Here is a 25096-nt window from a genome sequence, read left to right as displayed (position 1 = left end):
TCGAGCAGTCACTAAATGAACAATTGTAAGTCGAGGATTACTTGTGAGAGAACAGGGACACCAACTGGGAGGGTTTCATGCCCACTACAAGGCCCCTTGCCACCCAGGCCTTCCAAAAAGTACACTAGAAATCGTCAGCTGGGGCCTGCAAGGTCAGGGGATGTTGGGAGCTGTAGTCCGTGATCAGGAAGTCCACCTGACAGTGTGATCTGCCACCTGTTTATCCAACACAAGGAGCCCCCTACAACCTTTCCGGAGGGAAAGATGCTCATAAGCAGAAGGGCTGGGGAGGGAAGACAGGATACAACAGGGATCCCCAAACTTTTAAGACTCGTGGACTTCAACTCCCAGAATTCCTGAGCCAGCATGGGGGAACTATGGCCCCTTCATGACTCGTGGACTTCAACTCCCAGAATTCCTGAGCCAGCATGGGGGAACTATGGCCCCTTCATGACTCGTGGACTTCAACTCCCAGAATTCCTCAGCCAGCATGAGGGAACTATGGCCCCTTCACGACTCGTGGTCTTCAACTCCCAGAATTCCTGAGCCAGCATGGTGGAAGTATGGCCCCTTCATGACTCGTGGACTTCAACTCCCAGAATTCCTGAGCCAGCATGGGGGAACTATGGCCCCTTCATGACTTGCAGACTTCAACTCCCAGAATTCCTGAGCCAGCATGGGGGAACTATGGCCCCTTCACGACTTGTGGACTTCAACTCCCAGAAATCCTGAGCCAGCATGGGGGAAATATGGCCCCTTCATGACTCGTGGACTTCAATTCCCAGAATTCCTGAGCCAGCATGAGGGAACTATGGCCCCTTCATGACTCGTGGACTTCAACTCCCAGAATTCCTGAGCCAGCATGAGGGAACTATGGCCCCTTCATGACTCGTGGACTTCAACTCCCAGAATTCCTGAGCCAGCATGGGGGAACTATGGCCCCTTCATGACTCGTGGACTTCAACTCCCAGAATTCCTCAGCCAGCATGGCTCAGCTTGGAAACCTCTCCCTTTCCCCTCAAGCATGGCTGGCTCAGGAATTCTGGGAGTTGAAGTCCATGAGTCATGAAAGAGCCAAGGTTACCTACCCCTGGTTTAGGCGCCTCAGTTTAGTTTATCGCGTATTTAGAACGGGGTGTTGAGAGCGATAGGGGAGGGGGAACCTGCTTCGGGGACAGGGCCTAAAAGGGTGTTTTACATCTCGTTAAAGTGTGGCTTGAAATCTCCTGCGTGAGCTCAAGTCCACCAAGCCTTTGCAAACGCTTCTTTCCAAATAAAGCTTTGTTCCTGGAATTCCAAGTGAGTTTGTTTGTTTTGGGATATTGAGCCACCTTCCAAACAAACCGGACGGAAGCTCTGTTATTAGGGGAGATCTGGAGATGCCACCCCTGAAATTCGGCATCTCATCCCCCAGACCCCCATCCCAGAATTCCTCCTTACCATCAGCAATGACCGCAGCAGCATGATTTGGATTCTCCTGGTCCCCAAATCCCTGCGAGACCGGAAAGAGCAGAGAAAGTATTATATTCTGGAAAGAAACAGGGAAAAGGTCCAGGGCAGGAGCAATGCTGGGGCTGCCCCCAAAGCCAGCAGCATTCCTGGATGGAAAACCATCCACTGGGACAAGGAGCCGTCGACCTCAGGCGCCTGACCTCAAAGGCCCCACAGCCCCTCTCCCGCTCTGGAAGGCTTTTTAAAAAGTTCTCCAAAGAGAGAATTCGCAGAAGCAAAATGCACCCAGAAGGGCCTGGTTTCAAAAGCCAGCTGTCAATATTTCAGAGCAGGGAGGAGGAGGGGTTGCAGAGAGGAGGAGGAGGAGGAGGAGGAGGAGGAGGAGGAGGAGGAGGAGGAGGAGGAGGAGGAGGAGGAGGAGGAGGAGGAGGAAAGGACTGTGGGATCCCTGGTCATCTCTGAGCTGGGTGGTTTTCTTGCAGACGTTTCATTACCCAGCTAGGGAACATCATCAGTGCTGGAAGGGAGTGGGGTTTGTGGAGAGGAGGAGGACTGTGGGGTCCTTGGTGCTCTCTGAGCTTGGCTGTTTCCTTGCAGACGTTTCATGACCCAACTAGATAATACCATCAGTGCTAGAAGGGAATGAGCTTTGCACCTTCTAGCACTGATGATGTTACCTAGTTGGGTCATGAAACGTCTGCAAGAAAACCGCCAAGCTCAGAGAGCACCAAGGACCTTCATTTCAACCCTGAGCTACAAAGATCCTCCTATCTTAGTCCAGGCACCCTAAGAATTCATATTAACAGCTGTGCTCTTAATAGCACTTAGCAACAGCACTTCGACTTATATACCGCTTCACAGTGCTTTACAGCCCTAAGCGGTTTACAAATGTCAACCTGTTGCCCCCAACATTCTGGGTCCTCATTTTACCGACCTCGGAAGGATGGAAGGCTGAGTCGACCTTGAGCCGGTCAGGATCGAACTGCTGGCAGTGGGCAGAGTCAGCCTGCAATGCTGCCTTCTAAGCCCTGGGCCACCACGGCCCCTACGCTTATTAATACCCGTTTGCAGGGAGAAAAACAGAAGACAAATGGGGACACGAACCCAAGCTCGCTAGTGTCCAAGGTCTGGGCGGTGACCCCAAAGACGGGGACTTTCCCCATGATAAACATCATGATCTCCGATCGCTGGTAATCGGGCAGGTTGCTTCCGAAGAAACCTACAGGGGGGGAATGAAAAGCATGAAACCCTTCCAGCCATTCCTAAGACAGGGAATGCAAGGATAATGGCCAGGAATTTCCCCACCTCTTGTGAAATCCTTGGACCACTTTTTTTAAAACAATTCCTTCAAAACAATCCCTCAACCTTGGCCACCTTAAGATGGGCGGACTTCAACTCCCGGAATTCTGGGAGTTGAAGTCCGCCCATCTTAAAGTGGTTGAGAAAACTCTGCTTACCTTTTCAACAATTGCTTGAAAACTGCGTTTTGGTTATTTCCCCCGCCCCCCATTCTGTGGATTCCTGCATTTTTCATTTTTAGGTACCAGTTTGGAAACAGGGCCTTGAAATTTTCTTTCTTATTTTGATTGGTCTTCCTGTTAACCATTTGCTCTAATAAGAGTTTATAGCTGTTGGGCTAATCAATTGCAAATAGATTTAACAGTTTAAAATTTGTGTGTGTGTGTGGGGGGGAACGCTGTTTCCCAAGGGGTGGGAAACTAATATTCTTGTAACCTATTAGTATTCAACTGGGGGGGGGGCGCGGATAAGATATGTGTATGTATTAGTTTTTTTAATGCACTTTTATGTCTTTTATTTGGGTTTGGGGGGTTTGCCTGGTTTTTTTGGAAGTTTTTCATTTGTATTTTATTTTATTTTTTGAATAAAATAAAAAGAGAAGGCTGGGGGGGAAAAACCCCTGTTTCTCAACCTTAGCTGGGGAATTCTGGGAGTTGATGCCCAACCATCTTAAAGTTGCCACGGTTGAGAAACACCCCTTAAAAACCAGGAAATGAATGCCAGGCCATCCTTGGACTCTTCCTAGTTCCTCCTAATCCAGAGTTACCCGTAAGTGCAATATCAGGAAACGCTGCCTTAGAAATAGCTTTTTAAAAATCCAAATTAAAAACTAGAACCAGACTTTTAATTATAGCCTGCGTGCCTTGTGTGCGTATAAGCTGGAGCTGAAACTCATTCAGTCTGTAGGTCAATATTTTTTTAACCCGCCCCCCCAAAAAAGAGGCACGGCTTAATTTTATGCAAGGAGAGACGTATGAACGGTGGGTGCCCAAGGAAATGGGGGAACGGCTGCAAGGGGAAGGGGCTGGACCCTGCACGGATTTGCTTCTTCGTAGACCGGGTTTCAAGGTTTGGACATGGTTTGCAGAATTGGGTTCCTGGAACAAAGAGAAGGATGGGGGGGGAACATGATAGCAGCCTTCCAATATGTGAGGGGCTGCCCCCAAAGAAGAGGGAGTCAAGCTATTCTCCAAAGCGCCTGAAGGCAGGACAAGAAGCCACGGATGGATACTGACCAAGGAGAGAAGCAACCTGGAACTAAGGAGAAACTTCCTGACAGTTAGAACAGTTAACCAGTGGAACTCCTTGCCTCCAGAAGCTCTGAATGCTCCAACACTGGAGGTTTTTAAGAAGAGACTGGACAGCCATTTGTCTGAAATGGTATAGGGTTTCCTGCCTGAGCAAGGGGTTGGACTAGAGGACCTCCAAGGTCCCGTCCAACTTTATGATTATGATTAATAATAACAATAACAAATAACAATAATAATAATAATGAGATACATGGTTGATACCTAGGATGCTGGCAGCAACCCGTGTCAACCATTAGTGCCAGTCAATTTGAGTGTTCAGTTGACTGAGTTTCATGTTTTATGAATAAAAGCTTAATAATAATAACAACAACAACAACAACCGTAACATTTGCTGGGTGGACTTGAATTATGCAGTGGTCACAGAAAGGAATAACCGGGGGGGGGGGGCTGTTTTGCACCAAGGGGATGAGAAGGTACAAAACACAAAAAAAGAGATGCAAGGCGAGACTCACTCACCGATGGTCTGGATGATGGCGTTCTGGACGATGCGCTCATCGTTCTCCTTGGAGGCGGCGTTGGGGGCCGTGTTGCCGTGAGGGTCCCTCCCGCTGCCCAGTTCAAAATCCACACTCAGGCTCAGGTGCTTCAGCAGGGTGTTGAAGACCTCCAGGACGGTGGGTCCTGCCCAACGGAGCAGGGTAAAAAATTTTTTTACTTATCCTGTCTTTATTGCTTTTACAAATAGCTCAAAGTGACAAACATCTTTTCTTCTTTCCTATTTTTCCCCTGTGAGGTGGGTTGGGCTGAGAGTGTGTGACTGGCCCAGAGTCGCCCAGCTGGCTTTCATGACTGAGGCGGGACTAGAACTCACCGTCTCCTGGTGATTGGCCCAAAGTCTAGTAGTTAAGGCATCAGGCAAGAAAGTAGGAGACTGTGAGTTCAAATCTTGCCTTAGGTACGAAAGCCGGCTGGGTGACTTTGGGCCAATCACCAGGAGCAATGAGTTCTAGTCCCGCCTTAGTCATGAAAGCCTGTTGGGTGATTTTGGGCCAATCACCAGGAGACGGTGAGTTCTTAGTCCCGCCTTAGTCATGAAAGCCGACTGGGTGGCTCTGGGCCAGTCACTCTCTCTCAGCCCAAGCCACCTCACTTCTTCTTAGCCGGCTTCCATGGCTAAGGAGGGACTAGAACTCACCAACTCCCACATTTGAGCCTTGTGTTTGAACTCAAACCGACCCGAGGTCAGAGCCCAAAGCCCCCTCCCTTCTAGCACTGATAATGTTCCCTAGTTGGGTCACGAAACATCTGTAAAAAAAAAACCCATCAAACTCTAAGAAACCCACAGTTCAACTCGGCTACAAATACTCTCTTGGTGCCCTGCAGTTTCCTTGCCCAGGTGAATGAACGAACCTTGATTGTCAAAGTACAACCATGTATACATTGAGATTGGCTGAGCCTCCCTTCATGCCCCCCCCACCACCACAACTCACAGTGACACAAACCCTCCATCTTATTACACCATGTGAGCTAATTGCACAACACACCGGCCTCACAAGTCAATCATGCATAAAGTTTATAAAATTATATCCCGTTCAAAAGCCTAACAGCCCACGGATAAAAGCTATTTTTCAGCCTGTTGGTACGGCTGGCTATGCTCCTGTATCTCCTACCGGATGGTAGGAGAGTAAAGAGATACCGTCCAGGGTGTGAGTCGTCCCTGAGAATTTTCCTCACTTTTCCAAGGCAGCGGGCCCTGGCGAGGTCATCCAGTGGTGTCAGGCGACAGCCCACGATGTCTTGTGCTGTGCTCACCACCCTCTGTAATGCTTTCCTATCTGCAGCTGTCAGACCAGCATACCAAACCACGATACCATACGAGAGGACGCTCTCTATCGTAGACCGGTAAAAGAGGGTCATTAGCCGTTGTTCTACCCTGTTCTTCTGCAAGACCCTGAGAAAGTGAAGCCTCTGTTGGGCCTTTCTAGCCACCTGGGTTGTATTAACTTTCCAGGTCAGATCTTCACAGAGGTAGACTCCCAGAATTTTAAAGGAGGAAACTCTCTCTACACAGCCCCCCCCCCAATGTAAAATGGGGCAGGTTCCTCCTTTTTCCTCCAGAAGTCTAGCACCATCTCTTTCGCCTTGCCGATGTTCAGGTGCAAGTTGTTCTTGGAACACCGTATGGATAGTTTTTGTACCTCCGCCCTGTATGCTGTTTCATCTCCACCTGTAATAAGACTTACTACGGTGGTATCATCTGCAAACTTAATTATCACCGTAGGTCTTCTGATGCTTTCCCCGGCAAGGAGAGGGAGACCGGCCCGAGGTGACCCCGTGAATTTTGGGCCTAAGCCAGGATGACTTTTCACCACAGAAGAGCCACAAAGATGATCAGGGGACTGGAGGCTAAAACATATGAAGAACCCTTGCAGGAACTGGGCACGGCTAGTCTAGTGAAGAAAAGGACCAAGGGAGACATGACAGCCATCTTTCAATATTTGAGGGGGGTTCCACCTGTTTTCCAAAGCTCCTGAAGGCCAGAGAAGGAACAACGGATGGAAACTGAACAAGGAGAGATTCAACCTGGGAATAAGGAGGAATTTTCTGACAGTGAGAAAACAATCCACAAATGGAACAGGAGTTGCCTTCAGAAGTTGTGGGAGCTTCATCACTGGAGGCTTTCAAGAAGAGACTGGACTGCCATCCGTCAAAAATGGAGGAGGGTCTCCTGCTTGGGCGGGGGGGGGATGGACTAGATGACCTCCAAGGTCCCGTTCAACTCTGTGTTATTCTGATTCTGATATCACTGGAGGCTTTCAAGAAAAGACTGGACTGCCATCTGATGGAAATGGTATAAGGCAGGGGTCTTCAAACTTGGCCCTTTGATGACTCGTGGACTTCAACTCCCAGAATTCCTCAGCCGTGCCTGGCTGAGGAATTCTGGGAGTTGAAGTCCACGAGTCATCAAAGGGCCAAGTTTGAAGACCCCCTGGCGTAGGGTCTCCTGCTTGGGTGGGGGGATGAACTAGATGACCTACAAGCTCCCTTCCAACTCTTGTTATTCTAATTCTAATTAATTTCCCAGCTTCTCATCTGGCTCCTAGCCCAGACTGGCCTCCGGGACAAGTCAAGAGCAGTTGCCTAAGTAGCCATTTTCAGAGGTGCATCGGCTTCTTCCTGCAGCTGAGAGACAGTGACTCACCCAAATGGCCTTTTGCCTGAGGCAGGACTAGTTTGCCGCCTTAACCACTAGGCAAACCGGCTCTATAAGCCGCAAGGACCCAATGAAATGCCTCTCTAAGTCACAACTATTCACCGTGAGAATTCCTGATCTAAGCTCTACGTCTCTGCTCGGGAGAAAGTTCACGCATAACCAAACTTGTTATGAGCCCAAGATGGTTTTTCTAAGGCTAGTAAGAAAAAAGATGCTAGCAAGAACCGAGGTAGGAAGTACAGGTTGTCCTTGAGTTACGACCGTTTGTTTAGTGACCATTCAGAGTGACCACGGCACTGAGAAAACTGACTCACGACCGTTTTTCACACGACCGTTGCAGCATCCCCCTGATCACGTGATCAAAATTCAGACTTTGGCAACTGACTCGGATTTATGACGGTAGTGGTGTCCCCGGGGTGTGTGTGTGTCAGGTGATCATCCCCTTTGGCGACCTTCCAACGAGCAAAGCAAAATGGGGGAGCCGGATTCACTTAACGGCCATGTGGCCGATTAAACAACGACAGCGATTCCAAGTCCAAAGTCCATTCTCATGTCTCTGCTAAACAGTTGAATTGTGTTGAGTATTGATTCAAGTTCAGTGTGGCTTTTCGCATACAGTTTTAAGTCATCCATGTATAGTAGATGGTTTATCTTGCCATGCTGGCTTGAGATGTGGTATCCCAGTTTTGTGTTTCGTAATATTATTGTCAATGGAATTAATGCAATGTTGAACAGTAGTGGTGAAAGTGAGTCCCCTTGGAAGATTCCTCGTTTGATGTTGATTTCACCAATGTTCTCCCCATTTGCTGTTAGAACTGTTTTCCATTTTTGCATATTTGCTTTCAAAAATGTACAGATGTTTTTGCTGATTCCAAAGTTTTCCAGATATGCATTAATCCAACTGTGGGGTAATGAGTCAAATGCTTTCTTGTAATCAATCCACGCCATATTTAAATTTGTTTTTCGTCGTTTTGCATTTTTAAGTACCATTTTGTCAATGAGCAGCTGATCTTTTGTTCCTCTTGATTTTTTATAATTTCCTTTTTGTTCTGCTGGATACAAATTGTTTTCCATCAGATGATGGAATACTGAAGTTGCCGGTACTCTTGTAAAAAGTTTGAACGTTGTTGGCAGACAAGTAACTGGGCTTGGTTCTGCGCTCTTTTCAGGGTCTTTCATTATCAAATATGTTTGACCAGCTGTTAACCATCCTTCACTTATGGCATTTTGAAGCATTTCATCAAACTGAGTGGCCATGCGGTGATGGAGGCTGGTGAGGTGTTTCAACCAGTATCCATGCAGCTCGTCCAGGCCAGGTGCACTCCAGTTCTTGACCTTCTTTACTTGTTTTGCAACCATATCGGTGGTTATTACAATATTCTCCATTTTGTTTTGTGTTGCTTGTTTTTGGATATCTTTGATCCAGGAGGCAGTTTTATTATGTTCCACTGGGTTTTCCCACAGTTCTTTCCAAAAGTTTAAGGTTTTTTCTTTACATGGTAGAACAGTAGTTTGGACTTTATTTTCATCAAGTGACTGATACAAGAGGTGCTGGTTTCTTCTGAACTGGACCTTTTCACGATATTGTATTATAATATTATTATTATTATTATTATTATTATTATTATTATTATTATTATTATTATTATTATTATTATTGAATCAAGATCACGTGAAGTATTACTACCGCTTTATAAAAAGCCTAGTGAGGCCACACCTGGAATACTGCAGCCAATTTTGGTCATCATACCACGAAAAAGATGTTGAGAGTTTGGAAAAAATTCAAAGAGCAACTAAGATGATCCAAGGCCTGGAGACCAAAACATACGAAGAACGGCTGCGGGACTTGGGTTTGGCTAGTCTAAAGAAGAAATAGGGGAGAGATGATAGCAGTCTTCCAGTATTTGAGGGGCTGCCACAAAGAAGAGGGGGTCACGTTATTCTCCAAAGCACCAGAGGGAAGGATGAGAAACAATGGTTGGAAATTGACCAAAGAGAGAAGCAACCTGGAATTATGGAGAAATTTCCTGACAGTGAGGACAACTAACCAGTGGAACAGAAGTTGCCTTCAGAAATCATGGGTGCTTCATCACTGGAGGTTTTTAAGAAGAGGCTAGACAGTCACTTGTCTGAGACGGTAGAGGTTCTCCTGTTTGAACAGGGGGCTGGACTAGAAGACCTCTAAGGTCCCTTCCAGCTCTATTCTATTTATTATCATTACCATTATCATTATTATTGTGTAGAGTTAGTTCATCTGGTTGTGTTTCCTGTCTGGTTTACCCGGGAAGGCTAACACAACGACAGCTCTAGGCTTTTTTAAAAAAAACAAAGATAAAAGAAAATTAGGCCCACCAAGAGCATCTCCCACCGCCGAGAATCTCTTTGCCGTCTCATTTCTAGATAGAGCCCATATGGACCCCCCAATCAACCCCCAATTAAAAATGTTCCGTGACATAGTTAAGAGCATAAGAACTAGAAATAAGTTGCACTTTGGAATGTCCACGGACATTCTCCAGGTCGTAGTTATCCCAAAGGAGCTTTTTTTTTTTCCCAGGAGGCAACTGGACTTCCTCGTTTTTCTCTGAAGACCTTTTGCTTCTCATCCCAGAAGCTTCTTCGGCTCTAACTCAGTCTAGATATAAACCCTTCCCTTCCCCACCGTCCAGTCAGAACCGAAGAAGCTTCTTGGAAGCGAAACACCCTCAAAGAAAAACAAGGCAATCCAGTTGCTTTTGGGATTATACTCTAGAACCGGTTCTCCACTTAACAAGGTGGGGGGAACCAACCAGGATTAGCGAGTACATTTTTCCGCCTTGTAGCAGCAACCATGGAAAGGTTTTGCCCTGGGGAAAAGCAATTTCCTCACCGTCTGCGTCTTTCTTCTTGAGTTCCTGGAAGGCCTTGCCATCCTGGGCTGCCATTTGTGCCCCGGTCCTTTTGCTACCGACATCCACGATTCTTCCCCTGATCCAACGTGCCTCCTTCTTAGTCCAGGATCCTCTCGACTGCCAGAACTCAGCCAGCACAAGCCAGGATGTCTCCGATGCCATCCTTAATTAACCCTAATTATCTCTAATTTCCACCTGGCGGGATTTTTTTCCCCTTAACCATCCCTGACGTTTGAGCACTGCCAGCCTCGAGTAATGCCACTCAGCAGGTTTCTGCTTACTCCAGGGCCTTCCCGTCACGCTCCCCTGACGCAGCAACTCTTAGCATCACCCTCACATGGCTGCCGGGGGTGGGGGTGGGGGAAGGGGGATGGGGGGGAGGATAATTGGCAGGCATTCCATCCGGTAGAGAGAGTCCCCGACTTAGGACGACAAACTGAGCCCAAAATTTCCGTCACTAAGCGAGACCCTTGTTAAGTGAACTTTATCCCATTTTACGACCTCTCTTGCCACAGTCGTTAAGTGAATCACTGCAGCGGTTAGTTTAATCTCAAGCGATTCTGGCCTCTCCCACTGAGCTTACTTGTCAAGAGGTTGCAAAAGGGGATCGCATGACACACACACCCCCAACAAACAAGGACACTGCGACCGTTGTAAATAGGAGTCAGTTGCCGAGCGATGTCTGAATTAAAACCGCGTGACCCGGGGGGAGGATGCTGCAATGGTCGTTAAGTGTGAAAAACAGCCGTAACTCATTCTTTTCGGTGCCGTTGTAACTTTGAACGGCCATTAAAGGAACTGTTGTAAGTTGAGGACTTCCTGTAGATAATTTTCGACTTACGACCATTGCTAAGCAAGGCAGTTGTTAAGTGAATCATGAGGTCATTAAGTGAGTCCAGCTTCCCCCACTGCAGGTCAAGAGCCGGCTGGGAAGGTCACAAGAGGGAGTTGCGTGACTCTCCCCCCCCAGCCCCTGCCACCCCAGAGGCTGCAACCGTTGTACAGGCAGTCCTTGACTTAGGACCACAATTGGGCCCGAAATTTGTGTTGCTAACCAAGGCAGACAGCTGAGTGAGTCTGGCCCCATTTTACAACCTTTCTCGCCACAAGGTCTTTTTCTCACACCATCACAAGTTTTCTGCGAGTTTCGTAGTTTATACAGGAAGCCCTCGGCTTATGGGCACAAGTGAGCCCCAAATTTAGGCTGCTAAGAGAGACATTTGTTGAGTTTCGTCCCATTTTATGACCTCCCTTGACACAATTGTTAAGGGAATCAATGCAGTGGATAAGTTAGTCACACGGGTGTTAAATGGCTTCCACATTGACTTGGCTTATCAGAAGGTCACAAAAGGGGATCGCATGACACACACACCCCGGGACACTACGACTGTCATAAATGTGAGTCAGTTGCCAAGTGTCCAAATTCTGATCCGGTGACCACTAGGACGCTGTCACAATCATGTGAAAAACAGTCATAAGTCACTTTTTTCAATTTTGGTTACTAAATTTAAGATATCTGGAAATTACCAGAAAATAAGAATATTATATCGTATGACTAAATAGTTGATGTAAGATGGTGAGAACCCAAATACATAAGATGTGTATTTTGAACCTCAGATCTTGTGATGAATTGTGATAAAGGGAATTGGGGTTATTTAAAACTTGGAAATTATAAATATCAAATGTTAAATATAAATATTAATGGGAAACCTAAAAATCAGGAAAAAATTAACCAGGACATTGTCTAAAAAGATTGAATGTTAAAACAACTAGGATATGTATAAATTAAAAATTGTTGATAAATGTAAGAAAGTTATTTTTGATTTAATCGATATAATAAGAATTGTATTAAAGATGATAGAGTAAATACTAAGGGGAAAAGAGAGGAAACATTAAATGTAATAGTTTGAGATCTGTACTAAAGATATTTGCATGCTATTGAATTATTGACCAACTCAGCTACCACGTTGCTTTTCAAATATTCAAATGTAAAACTACAAAACCAATAAAATTTTTCTAAATAAAATAAAATAAAATAAAATGTGAATCAGTTGCCAAGCGTCCGAATTCTGATCCGGTGACCATGAGGACACTGCAACAGTCATAAGTATGAAAAACGGTCATCAGTCACTTTCTCCAGTGCCGTCGTAACTTCGAAGCATCACTAAATGAATGGTGGTCAGGCGAGCACCGCCTGTCCACCAGAGGAAGCCCCGTGTCCAACCGCACATCCCTACAACCAACCAGCTCTCACAACCACAGGCCGGGCGGGCCTGACGGGACTCACCGATGGATCCTTTGGCCGCGATGGCCACCGCCTCCAGCAGGACCTGGATGATCCCAGCTCGGACGCGGGGAGAATCTCTCCTGCAGCTGTCCAGATGTGCCAGGATCTCCTGTATCACGTGGTGTGAATATTGGGCCTGGGAAGGAAAAGGAAAGGGACACAAGGTTGGACCCATTCCAGCGCGGTAGTCAAGTCACTGTCCTCCCACTCCAGAATTTTTGTGCCTCTGAGACCAAACGAGAAACGGGAGTCGTAGAACAGGTTTGGGGGCATCCCGAAAAAGCAGAGGGACAGCTGGAAAGCCAAAGGAAGAATCTCCAAAACAGCGTTTGTTGCCCTTGGCAACTCAAAGATGTGTGGACTTCAATTCCCAGAATTCCCCAGCCAGCAAGGAAAGACTTACTTGGATGGAGTACATGATGATCTTGAAGCAATGGACGGCAAATTCATTCGGGTCCCAGAGTTTGTGATGGCCTAAATGCCTGTTAAAAACAAATGGTTTGTTTATCGGTGCTGCGGTTTGCAGCGGTGATGTTACCTAGTTAGGTAATGAAAAGGTCTGCAAGAAAACCACCAAGCTGAGAGAGCACCAAGGACTCCATAGGTCCCCTCCTCCTCCTCTTCCTCCTCCTCCTCCTCTCTGCAAACCCCACCCCCTTATAGCACTGATAATGTTACCTAGCTTGGGTAATGAACTGTCTGCAAAAAAGCCGCCAAGCTGAGAGAGCACCAAGGGCCCCAGACCGAATTCATTTGCTTCCAAGGTCAACTCCAGAGGGAAAGTTAAGCAGCAAGGTGCAAGGCCACAAGAGGCCGCACAGTCTGTGGCTAGACTCCCTCCACTACTCCACACTGCTTTTAGTTCTTTCGAGGAGCCAATCCAGTTTGCAAACGTGGGTCGACACAGAGTGAAGCAGAAGTCAGAATGGCTCGGGTTAGGAGCCGCAGCTGCCCTCCGTCGCTCACCTCTTACTCCTAGCAAAACCCCAAAGGTTCTGGAGGGCCCCACTTACGCAAAGACTGGCCTGACAGCGTTACTCATGTTCCCATAGGTTGCACGGCCCAGCAGTTCTCGGAAGCAGTTCTCCGCCAAGACAGCCGGGTTCTCCTCTTTCTCGCCGGAAGGAGAGGCGGGTGGTCCAATTCGGCTGGAAGGAAGAGAGACACGGCTGGGGCAGGAATGCCAAGCTGGGCAGAGATGCTGAGGGCCACACGCATTCCCAGAGGAGGCATCTGGCTCCTGTGAGCCTCTTTCCTTCTCGGCTGCCCCTTGCTCATGGCTGCTGCCGCTTTGTTTCCCAGGGAAACAGCAATAGTGCTCAACATTGGTCAACAGAGGTCAACTGAGGTTAACCTTGGTCAACAGTGGTCATCACTGGTCAAAAAAAGTAAAAAAGTGAACATTGGTCAGTGAAGGTCAAAGAGGTCAACCAAGGTCAACAGGAGTCAATGTTGGTCAACCAAGCTCAACAATGGTGAGCACTGGTCAACGGAGATCAACCGAGTTCCAGTGGTAAACATTGGTCAACAGTGGCCAACTGAGGTCAACCAAGGTCAATAGTGGTCAACATAGGTCAAAAAAGATCAACCAAGGTCAACACTGGTCAAAAGAAGGCAACATTGGTCAACAGTGGTCATGATTAATCAACATTAGTCAACTGAGATCAACCAAGATCAAGGGAGACCTCAAAGAGAGAAGAAGACACACAGTCTTCTTCAAGGCAGACATACCCATCCGGGTCTTCTGTCTTCTGCATGTTGAAAAGCAGGGAGGGGACAATCTTGTCCATGTGCTGAGGCTCCCAGATGGTGGCTCTGAGCTCATCATTCACCGTCTTACGGACAACTCCCTGGATGCCCCTGATGCCGGCGATCCGGATCCTTGTGGGAAGAGGCAGAAATGTTAGAGAGGGTAACTCAAGGGAACAGGGGAATGCGCAATCAATTGCCCTGCAAATCCTATTTCTAAATTAAATCCTTCTGTGCAGGCTGACACACCAGCAGAAGTCAGCACATTTGCTGCTCCTTGACCCACTTTTAGCAATAAGTTACTAGCCCTTTTTTATTGCCCAAGTTGCCATTTACAGAATCCAGAATAACAGGTTGGAAGAGACCTTGGAGGTCTTGTAGTCCAACCCCCTGCTCAAGCAGAATACCCTCTACCATTTCAGACAAACGGCTGTCCAGTGTCTTCTTAAAAACCTCCAGTGTTGGAGCATCCACAACTTCAGGAGGCAGCTTCTGTTCCACTGGTTAATTGTTCTCACTGTCAGGAAGTTTCTCCTTAATTCCAGGTTGCTTCTCTCCTTGACGAGTTTCCATCCGTTGCTTCTTGTTCTCCCTCCAGGTGCTTTGAAGAATAGCTTGACTCCCTCTTCTTTGGGGCAGCCCCTGAGATATTGGAAGACTGCTATCGTGTCCCCCCTCGTCCTTCTTTTCATTAAAATAGACATGCCCAGTTCATGGATTTAGCAGTCACAGCACTGCTCATCTTTTTCAACTTCAGGTTTTGAAGCTGAGGAACAGCTCCAGGCCATCAGGGACTGTGGTGGAATGTGGTCTGGATTCCCGGGAGAGGTTGCATTCCAGAAGACCCAGAAGTTTAGACTGTGTGGTTGCAAGGAAGAGTGTTAAGACAGCTCTTCCCTAGAAGTTCTCAGGATACATCTTTGATTATGCAGAGAGTCTGCTTTAGTTCGGCAAGATTCTGTCTAGAGGCGAGGAACCCTAAAGGCAACTGCTAACAAGAGACTCGGCATGGCTTCCCTGATCTTTGAGCCTGACGTGGACCCTGCCCAGCCCCTTCCCCTTTGCTCCCCAAGGGTGGCAACAACAGGGGAATTCCTGTTGAGGGAGGGCAACTTTCTCACACAGCTTTACTAGAGTTGTACTGCGTGTAGCACTGGTGACTTATCAAAATACTGTTTGTAACGGAATCGCTCCATTGCGTTTTTGCGCACCTTGATGCTGTCTCGAAGTGCTGAGCCACTTCTAATAGCGTTTTGGGGAGGAAAAGGCACCCAAAGATCACTGCCCATCATTGTAAAAGCCCCCCCTCCCCGCCCCATCTGTGATGACTAGAGCATCTCCTTTGCTGTCCTCTGAAATAAGTACGTGCGGAGAGATGTGTTCAGATGACCTTAAAATGCACAGCACAGAGAGTGTCACAGGGGAGTGATGGCTCAGCGGCTAAAGATGCTGAGCTTGTCAGCTGGAAAGCTGACAGCCCTGGTTTGAGACCCGAGGGCTGTGCAATGGGGTGAGCTCCTGTCACTTGCTCCAGCTCCTGCCCATCTAGCAGTTCGAAAGCATGTAAATGTGAGTAGATAAACAGATACCACTTCGGTGGGAAGGTAACCGTGTTCCCTGTGCCTTTCGCATTATAGTCATGCCAGCCACATGACCACAGAAGTGTCTTAGGACTACAGTGGCCCCCTCGACTAAGAAACTGGGACGAGCACTACATCCTAGAGTCGGACATGACTGGGCAGGGGAAACTTTTACCTTTACCTTTACATATTGTCGCATCTGTTTCTCCCATCATTGTCAATTTCAGAAAAGGCAGGCACAGCCACACTTCTTTGTGCATTAATGATTCATCTGTGGAGATGGTTACCAGCATCAAATTCCTGGGTGTGCAGCTAACGAGTAGGCTGGCTTGGTCGCTCAACAGCGAGACACTGGTGAAGCGGGCACAGCAGTGCCTGCATTTTCTGTGTCGCATGCGAAAAGCTCATCTTCCTTCCCCTGTTCTGACCACTTTCTACAGGGGACGATCGACAGCATCAGGAAGGCAGTGCCGAGGGTGGTGAGGATGGCAGAAAAGATTATTGAATGTTCACTTCTATCCAGGATGTGGCATATAAGCGCTGCTTGATCAGGGTCCAGTGCGGTAGGGATGCTACACATCCTCTCCATGACCTGTTTTCCTTGTTACCTTTTGGGAGGAGGTTTTGTGGTATCCGAAGCAGAACATCTAGATTTAGTCACAGCTTTGTTCCGTACAATATGTGGTATAAAATATATACTTTTTTCTTTTGAGACCGGGCATCAGAATTTCATTTTTTAATGTGTGCCAGTGTGTTCACAGGAAAAAAAAACGACCATAAAGGTTATCTTATCTTATAAAAGAAAACTATGCTTGGCTAAGAGTCAGTGGAGAGAGATTTTGTCAAGGAATTGTTTAACAGCTAACCAGCTTATGTAAGATGTAATGATGAGAATGACTCAGCAGGGTCTGTGTCTCTTTAAGAGCCTTTGTATAAAGGGATGTGTTCTCTCTCTTCTGTTTCCTGCTGTAATTGTGGCTTGTTGGATCCTGCTGTATGAGCACGTGTATGTAGATTGTTCCTGGCGTATGATATTGTAGATAGTGTAAGATAAACCACCATTTAATACAAACCACTGTATTTACTCCTGGATTATCTCAGCGCAGTAAGAATGTGCATGCTCTGACCGATTCTTGGTTCGCTAACTTAAGAAACAATTGGAAAGTGCACACTCACACACGCAACTTACTCATTCCGTATTTCCGGATCGTCATGGCAGGAATGGCACATGGCACTGAAGCGGGACACAAAGAAGTCGTAGCGACGGTGATAGGAAGGGGTGTCCTCCTCAATGTTTGCAAACTTCACAAACTGCAGGGGAGGGGGGGAGGTGGAGGAGGAGGCCGGCCGCAAGGTTAGCAACAGAGCAATGATGAGCTCTGAGAAAGTACAGGTTAGTCCTCGGCTTACGACCACAAGTGAGCGCAAAATTTCTGTTGCTGGGCGAGACAATTGCTCAATGAGTTTTGTTCCATTTTACGGCCTTTCTCATCACCAAGGACTGCTAAATGAATCACTGCTGTTGTTAAATTAGTAACACGGTTGTTAAGTGAATCCAGCTTTGTCTCTGAACAAAGTCTGCTGAACAAAACAATCGGGGAATACAGGTAGTAAGTCCTTGACTTGCGACAGTTCTTTGAATGACCATTCAAAGGTTACAGTGGCAACTCGAATTACGACAGTTTTTCACAGTTACGACTTTTGCAGCCTCCCCACGATCACGTGATCAAAACCCAGATTCTCTGCAACTGCTTCCTATTTATGACGGTCGCGGCATCCCAGGGACCACGTGCCCCTCTTTTGTGTGACCTTCTGAGAAGCACAGTCAATGGGGGGGAGGGAAGATTCACTTAATGACCGTGTGGCTGACTTAACAACCGCAGAGATTTACTTAACAACAGTGGCGAGGAAGGTCGTAAAATGGGGCAAAACTCACTTGGCGCAATGTCTCGCTTAGCCACAGAGGTTTTGGGCTCAGGGGTGGTCGTAAGCTGAGGACTTAGGCTGTACACTGTGGGGGGGGGGGAAAGATCTGAAGAAAGGTCGCCCCCGTTTCCTCCAAAGCCCCCGTGGGAGGCAGACGTCCGCGGCCCCAGAGGATGAGGAGGGCGGGAGAGCCCACTCACCGAGTTGGTTCCCAGGACTTGCAGCTCGGGGTCTCCGGACTCCAGCAGCTTGGCCACCATGTGCAGGAAGCTCTCCACGAAGGGCTTGATGCTCTGCGAGTGGCAGGCCATGAGGAGCTGGTCCAGGGCTTCCATCGCGATGAAGACGTACCTGGGCAGCAGCAGAGGGGAGAGAGAGATGCTCAGCCCCCCCCCCCAAACGGGGCTCCTCTGGATGGGGCCGGCAGCGATTCTGCTCTGCCTCCCCCTTGGCAGAAGGGGTCCAGGCCCCCAAAAGGTAAGAGGAAAGGAGGTTTTTTTTCTCTCTCCAAAAGAACAAGGGGAAAGCAATAAGATTTCCTGCCCTGGCAGGGGGTTGAAGACCTCCGAGGGCCCTTCCAGCCCTGCGTTTCTATGACTCTATGGTCAGGGGGTTGGACTGAAAGACCTCTAAGGTCTCTTCCGGCCCTTTGTTTCTAAATGATCCTGGGCAGAGGGTTGGACTAGAAAAGCTCCAAAGGCCCTTCCAGCCCAATGTTTTTATGATCCTGGGGAAAGGGTCGGACTACAAGACCTCTAAGGTCCCTTCCAGCCCTATGTTTTTATGATCTTGGGCAGGGGGCTGGACCAGAAGACTTCTAAGGTTCCTTCCAGCCCTATGTTTCTATGATCCTGGGCAGGGGATTGAACTGGAAGACCTCCATGGGCCCTTCCAGCCCTAGGTTTCTATGACTCTATGATCCTGGGCAAAGGGTCAGACTACAAGAGCTCTAACGGCCCTTCCAGCCCTATGTTTCTATGACTCTATGATCCTGGGGAAAGGGTCAGACTACAAGACCTCTAAGGGCCCTTCCAGCCCAATGTTTTTATGATCTTGGGCAGGGGGCTGGACCAGAAGACCCCCAAGGACCCTCCACGGCCTAGGCTTCTACGAGCTTTCCCATCCAGAGCGGTGCTGAAAGGTGAAACGCACCCGCGCACCCCCGCCCCCGCGAAGGACGTCCAAAGCCCCCCTCTGAGGAACAGGCGCAACAGGCGCCCAGAGGCCTCACCCGTAGCGATGGCGGATGACGTCCCGGCTCAGCCTTTCGGCCAGGTAGGCGCCGATGCGGTCCAACTTCTCCGGGGCGGAGACCGCGTAGAAGGTCAGCTTCTCCATGTCGGACTTGACCAGGCCATCCTAGGCAGCCGAGAGAAGATCCGGCTGGGCTAAGCCTCGGGAGCTTCCCCCAGGACGCCCCCAACCCCCCTCCCCCCCCCCGAAGAGGTGGGCACGGTAGGGGGCAATCGGTCGGATGCTGCTGGCCTTTGGCAATCCCGGAGGAGGAGGAGGCAGGAGGAGAAAAATGCAGAAATATACAAGAGGAGCAGAAATAACCTTCCGGTTCCTGAAGCATATTTTAAAGGAAGGAAAGGCGGGCGGGAGGGAGGACTGGAGGGGAAAGAAGGGAGGGAGGGAGGGAGGGAGGATTGGAGGAGAGGGAGAGGAAGGGAGAGAGGAAGGAAGGGGGAGGGAGGGAGGGAGGGAGGGAGGGAGGGAGGGAGGGAGGAAAATCAATGATAACAACCAAGCTCAGGGAGGAAAGAAGGGAGGAAGGAAGGATTGGAGGGGAGGGAGAGGAAGGGAGGGAGGGAGGGAGGGAGGGAGGGAGGAAAGAAAGAAGGGAGGAAAGGAGGAAGGGAGGGAGAGTGAAGGAAAGAGAGAGAGAGGGAGGGAGGGAGGGAGGGAGGGAGGGAAGGAGGAAGGAAGGAAGGAAGGAAGGAAGGAAGGAAGGAAGGAAGGAAGGAAGGAAGGAAGGAAGGAAGGAAGAAAATCAATTATAACAACCAAGCTCAGGGAGGGAGGGAGGGAGGGAGGACCCTTGCTCAGCTCTGCCTCCTGTTCTAAAGACCCCTCCCAGGCTCCTGGGTTAGAGCAGAAGGGAAAGGCAGCTTTTGAATCCGGAGCACATAAGAATGGACTCTGAGAGGCCAAGGTGGTTGCACAGCTGGCGGGGGCCTTTGGAAAAGAAAGCCCTCGCGGGGGGAGGGGGCGGACGGCCTGCGTTCCCCCAAGGTCACCACCCAGAGCATCAGCCTGAGAATCAACCCATCAAATGAAAAAAGGGAAAGAGCCGTGCCGATCTCCGCGAACGCACAGCGGCTTCCCCGCCACGTCAGAAACCGCCCAGTGCCAGAGCCGCTGATCGGGGGCCGCCGGGAGGGCTCCCCCACTTACTTTGGGGTCCTCGGGGAATATGTTGTCCACCAGACGCTTGTATCGCGGGCGCAGGGCCGCGCAGCAGCAGCAGACGCCTGCGGGGGAAGAAAAAAGGGCCGTGAGGAGGAGGAGGAGGAGGAAACGAGACGTCCGTTCCCGACGGATGTGTTTTTTCTTCTGCAACACAGAGGGGAGCTTTGCCCTTGGCCAGTTCACGGGGTGCAGAAAGGGGTGTCGGGGCCACCTTGCTTGGCATCCCCCCCCTCAAGTCTCCCCAACGGTCACTTTCAGACAGCGAAATGGCAGTTGGGCAACCCACGGGGGGATTGCAACCGCTTTCTGGCAGGGAAGAGCTGCAGCCGAAGGGAGAGCAAGTTCATCTTCGCGCTTACTTTTCGTGGCGTCGGACAAACAATCCGTGGCAGCAGCACGCAGGCTGTCCCCGACTTATGACAGCGACAGACGCCAACATTTCTCAGAGGGCGGTTCAGCGAGTTTGGTTGACAGTTGTTAATAACCAACCCGTTAGCATTTAGACTTATGCACCGCCCCAGGAGGCTTGGCTGACTCTCCTCCTGTTCAGTGACTTTCATTTTACGACCTGCCTTGCCATAGCCGTTAAGTGAATCACTGCCCTTGTTAAGTGAATCTGCCTTCCTCCGTTGACGCGAAAGGGGATCGTGTCACCTCCCCCGGGACGCTGTGACCGTCATAAGCACCAGTCAGTTGCCAAGAGTCTGAATTTTGGTCACGTGACCCCGGGGGATGCCGCAACGTCCGTAAGTCATGAAAAGCAGGCATAGGTCAGTTTTCTTAACGCCATCGTAACTTAAATGGTCACTAAATGAATTGTTGTTAAGTCGAGGATTACTTGTGAACGTGTGGATGGAGCCCTAAATCACGAGTGAGAATGAGTGTTTAATCCTGGCAGTGGAGAACAGGCACAAATTGGGAAGCCCCTGGGAAATCAAGGAATTATTTGTCTAAACACCGCACTCAGAGTGAAAAACCCTGTGGGGAAAATGTGCAGACATTCAAAGGGTATCTAGTCGACCAGGAATAGAATAGAATAATAGAGCAGAGTAGAATAGAATAGAATTACAGAATAGAAAATATTAATAGAATGGAATGGAATGGAATGGAATGGAATAGAATAGAATATATGGAATGGAATGGAATGGAATGGAATGGAATGGAATGGAATGGAATAGAAATAGAAATAGAAATAGAAATAGAATGAATAGAATAGAATAGAATAGAATAGAATAGAATAGAATAGAATAGAATAGAATAGAATAGAATAGAATAGAATAGAATAGAATAGAATAGAATAGAAAAGAAAATATGGAATGGAATGGAATAGAATGGAATGGAATAGAAATAGAAATAGAAATAGAAATAGAATGAATAGAATAGAATAGAATAGAATAGAATAGAATAGAATAGAATAGAATAGAATAGAATAGAATAGAATAGAATAGAATAGAATAGAATAGAATAGAATAGAATAGAATAGAATATATGGAATGGAATGGAATGGAATAGAATAGAAAATATGGAATGGAATGGAATGGAATAGATGGAATGGAATAGATTGTAGAATAAAATAGAGTAGGATAGATTATAGAATAGGAATAGGAATAGGAACAGGAATAGAATAAGAATAGAATAGAAGAATAGAATAGAATAGAATAGAAAATATGGAATGGAATGGAATAGAATAGAATAGAATAGAATAGAATAGAATAGAATAGAATAGAATAGAATAGAATAGAATAGAATAGAATAGAATAGAATAGAATAGAATAGAATAGAATAGAAATATATGGAATGGAGTAGAAGCTGGAAGGGACCTTGGAGGTCTTCTAGTCCAGCCCCCACACGAGCAGGAGAACCTATATACCATCTCAGACAAGTGGCTATCCAGAAAAATCCCAAATGAGTGAAGTAACCTGTTTGTTTCTCAGACCGCCTTCAAAGCTGCAGCATTTCCCGAAAGTTACACCAAACTCTGCTTGATAATGGATATTCCTAAGATAAAGATGGGTGAACATTCCTAAGGACGGCAATAAGATTGCATGCCTGGCTCACAGCAGCTGCATTTCAACGTGCCCAACAGCTGCCTCCAGATGTGTCTCACACTAATAACTCAGTTCCCTGGCAACTATTGTGGTGGAACAAATCAAATAAGGTGTTGTTTTTTTTAAAGAAAAACTGGAGCTCTTTGCACCAGGGATTCCCAACCCCCGGTCCGTGGACCAGTACCACGCTGTGGCATGCCAGCAACCGGTCCACACAAACAAGCAAAGCCTCATCCATGGGATGCAGGCAGCACACAAAACCACACACTCTCCGGTCCATGGAAAAACCTTTCTCCACAGAACCGTTCCCTGGAGCCCAAAAGGTTTACGTTAACCACCAAAAGTGCTTCTTAATTCTCAAGATATCAAAGCATCTGTTGATGAACTTGCAAAGGGAAAATAATTGCAGGATGTTTCTCAATTCACTCCCTCCTGAAAAATTCAGCCATTGTAAATCAAATAATCATCATCATAATAAAAATAAAATAAAATGCAGTCTCAGAAACAAAAAGCAAAGATTCTTTTAAGCCCAGAGCAAATGCACCAATATCCTAGATAGAAAAAGCTGTTTCCACTATATTGGGGTATCTCCCCCACCTGGCTCTTTGCTCCATCAAAACCTACCTTTCTGTTACGTCGATAGATTATTTCACAGTGCAGGAAGGGAGACGAAGAAGTTCTGTTGGGAACTTTAGGCTCTTAGGTTCATTAGCCAGAATGAAGTGATTGCAGAAGTATAAAAATCTCGTTTTTTTATCATCAGACATTGCAAGAAACCTAAACCAATTTATTTATTTATTTATTTGCAAATGAGCAAGCTGATTTTTGAAGACTTCAGCAAATAATAAGTCCAGTTCTCCTCCACGTAGGTGTGCTGCCTTCTCTCCCCCATTCCTGCCCCACTGCTTATCTGGACAGGGTGGGCAACGATGGCTCCTTGACCACCTGTGGACTTCAACTCCCAGAATTTCTGAGCCAGGCTGGCTCAGGAATCCTGGGAGTTGAAGTCCACAGGTGGTCAAGGGGCCAGCGTTGCCCACCCTGTCCAGTCTATGGGGTTAAAACCCACACTATCTTCCAGACCACCAACAAGCTAGCTGCTTCTTGCACAGCCACAACAAACAACCAGGAAACTGCACAATCATGCAGCCGTTGTGTAGCATTGCTGCTCTCCTGACTTTGGAAGAAGCTGCTCTCCCATCAAGGTCTTCAGCTGAAGAGGAGACGTGTCCCCTACCGAAACACGCAAAGGGTCCCGGTTCCCAGGCAGGGTTGTAGGCGTAAGAAGCATCTCGCTCAGCTACAGGAACAGCCACATAGGTCCTCATCCTTGCCGGCTTGTGTCATTCAGCCTGGTGGGTGCCCTCAACTCTCCTCCGGTGTCCTTTCAGCCTGCACTGGAGCATTGCTGAATTCGGACACCGGCTTTCAATCCGCATTTGACATCGACACCCAGGCTCGCGGAACGAGGCCACGAGTGCAATTCCCCTTAATAATGCAGGACCCTGGAAAGGAGAAACCGGCCAGCGTCTCGTGGCCTGTTCCTTCTCCAGTGCAACTCACAACCGGAGCGACGGTGTCCCTCCACAGAAAGGACACACAGGGATGCGGCGTTTATTCTGTGCAGCCCAGGAAGAGCGGTGAATAACAAGCTTTCCAACAAGTCCAAACACGTCCGGCAAACTGCTCGGGAAGAAAGGTCACGGCTGCTCCCGAAACCTCTAATCATCATTAAAAGTTGCCAGCTCCGAAGTTCGGCTTGGCTTTGCTGTGGCAACAGAGGTGAGTGCGCTGCCTCCCCGGAGATCCAGATTTTTGGCCTTAAATGACTTGGATTTCAATAGGCCGGCATTTTTTTCTCCTGCAGCCACTTCCATTTTATTTGATTAATTTTCTTTATTTGGCCAAGTTTGGTGAGACACCCAAGGAGTTTGCACGGAAGCACTCAGTAGACTTGCAAAACAATGGAATATAATAATAATAATAATAGGTTGGTAAGGATTAGAGAGGTAGGAAAAAATGCCAAATCTGTCTCTGAACATCTGGCTAAGTGATGAACCATAATAACATCTGGAGCACCACTTGAACACCTTCGGCATTGACAAATTCTCCATCAGTCAATTGCAAAAGGCGGCTTGACTTGGAACAGCTTCCATCCTGCGACAAAATCTGTATCCCCATCAAACACCAACATCTGCTTGTCCCAGGTCTTTGGAAAGGGCTCAATAGGCAGACAAAAATGCCAAATCCGCTCTGAACATCTGGCAGACCGTGGGACATACCATGATCATAATAGTACTATTATTGTGTACTATTATGTATTGTACAGCCAATAAAAAGGGTAAAGAATAGTAAAAAGGGATAAACGTTCAATGTTGATGTAGGAAAAGGAAAGATGGGAGCAGATCCAGATGTGTTTATCGGAGGAAGCAGCCCTCCATATCTAAAGGTTGAATCAGGGCAACTGGACCACATGTTGTTAATCTGGAGCGTTCCCTTGCTCATCCAAGCACCGTCATCAGTCAAAGCAAAGTTAGGCAGAGAATCAGTGTCGTTGGAATGCACCAACTCTTGCCGCATGAACCTCAGGGGTTTCTCCCCAAAACGCTTCCCAATTAACAGGAGGATAGAATCAAGATCACATGAAGGGTTAATACCACTTTACAACGCCTTGGTAAGGCCACACTTGGAATCCGGCATCCAGTTTTGGTCACCACGATGTAAAAAAGATGTTGAGACTCTAGAAAGAGTGCAGAGAAGAGCAACAAAGTTGATTAGGGGACTGGAGGCTAAAACATATAGGGAACGGTTGCTGGAATTGGGTATGTGTAGTTTAATGAAGAGAAGGACCAAGGGGGACATAATAGCAGCCTTCCAGTATCTCAGGGGCTGCCCCAAAGAAGAGAGGCAGTCAAGCTATTCTCCAAAGCGCCTGAAAGCAGGACAAGAAGCAACGGATAGAAACTAGTCAAGGAGAGAAGCAACCTGGAA

At 47.8% G+C, this 25096-nt stretch overlaps 1 protein-coding gene across 2 annotated transcripts in view; it reads right to left on the bottom strand.

Annotated features, from left to right (window-relative positions):
* EFR3A (EFR3 homolog A) overlaps window positions 1-25096 on the bottom strand; it is a 51987-nt gene that overhangs the window by 13074 nt on the left and 13817 nt on the right. For both annotated transcript variants that reach the window (XM_081323532.1, XM_081323533.1), the window contains exons 3-13: window positions 20043-20119; window positions 18877-19004; window positions 17846-17996; window positions 16909-17030; window positions 14122-14271; window positions 13404-13538; window positions 12794-12872; window positions 12391-12526; window positions 4518-4682; window positions 2557-2671; window positions 1441-1492 (exon numbers count right to left, since the gene is read on the bottom strand). In XM_081323532.1, the coding sequence (XP_081179658.1) occupies window positions 1441-1492; window positions 2557-2671; window positions 4518-4682; window positions 12391-12526; window positions 12794-12872; window positions 13404-13538; window positions 14122-14271; window positions 16909-17030; window positions 17846-17996; window positions 18877-19004; window positions 20043-20119 (1310 nt within the window). The remainder of the gene's footprint in view (window positions 1-1440; window positions 1493-2556; window positions 2672-4517; window positions 4683-12390; window positions 12527-12793; window positions 12873-13403; window positions 13539-14121; window positions 14272-16908; window positions 17031-17845; window positions 17997-18876; window positions 19005-20042; window positions 20120-25096) is intronic.

The sequence above is a fragment of the Vipera berus genome (assembly GCF_964194415.1).
Source record: "Vipera berus genome assembly, chromosome: 3".
Classification (NCBI taxonomy): domain Eukaryota; kingdom Metazoa; phylum Chordata; class Lepidosauria; order Squamata; family Viperidae; genus Vipera; species Vipera berus.
The sequence above is the reverse complement of the archived record's forward strand: the minus strand, read 5'-3'. Positions and strand labels throughout refer to the sequence as shown.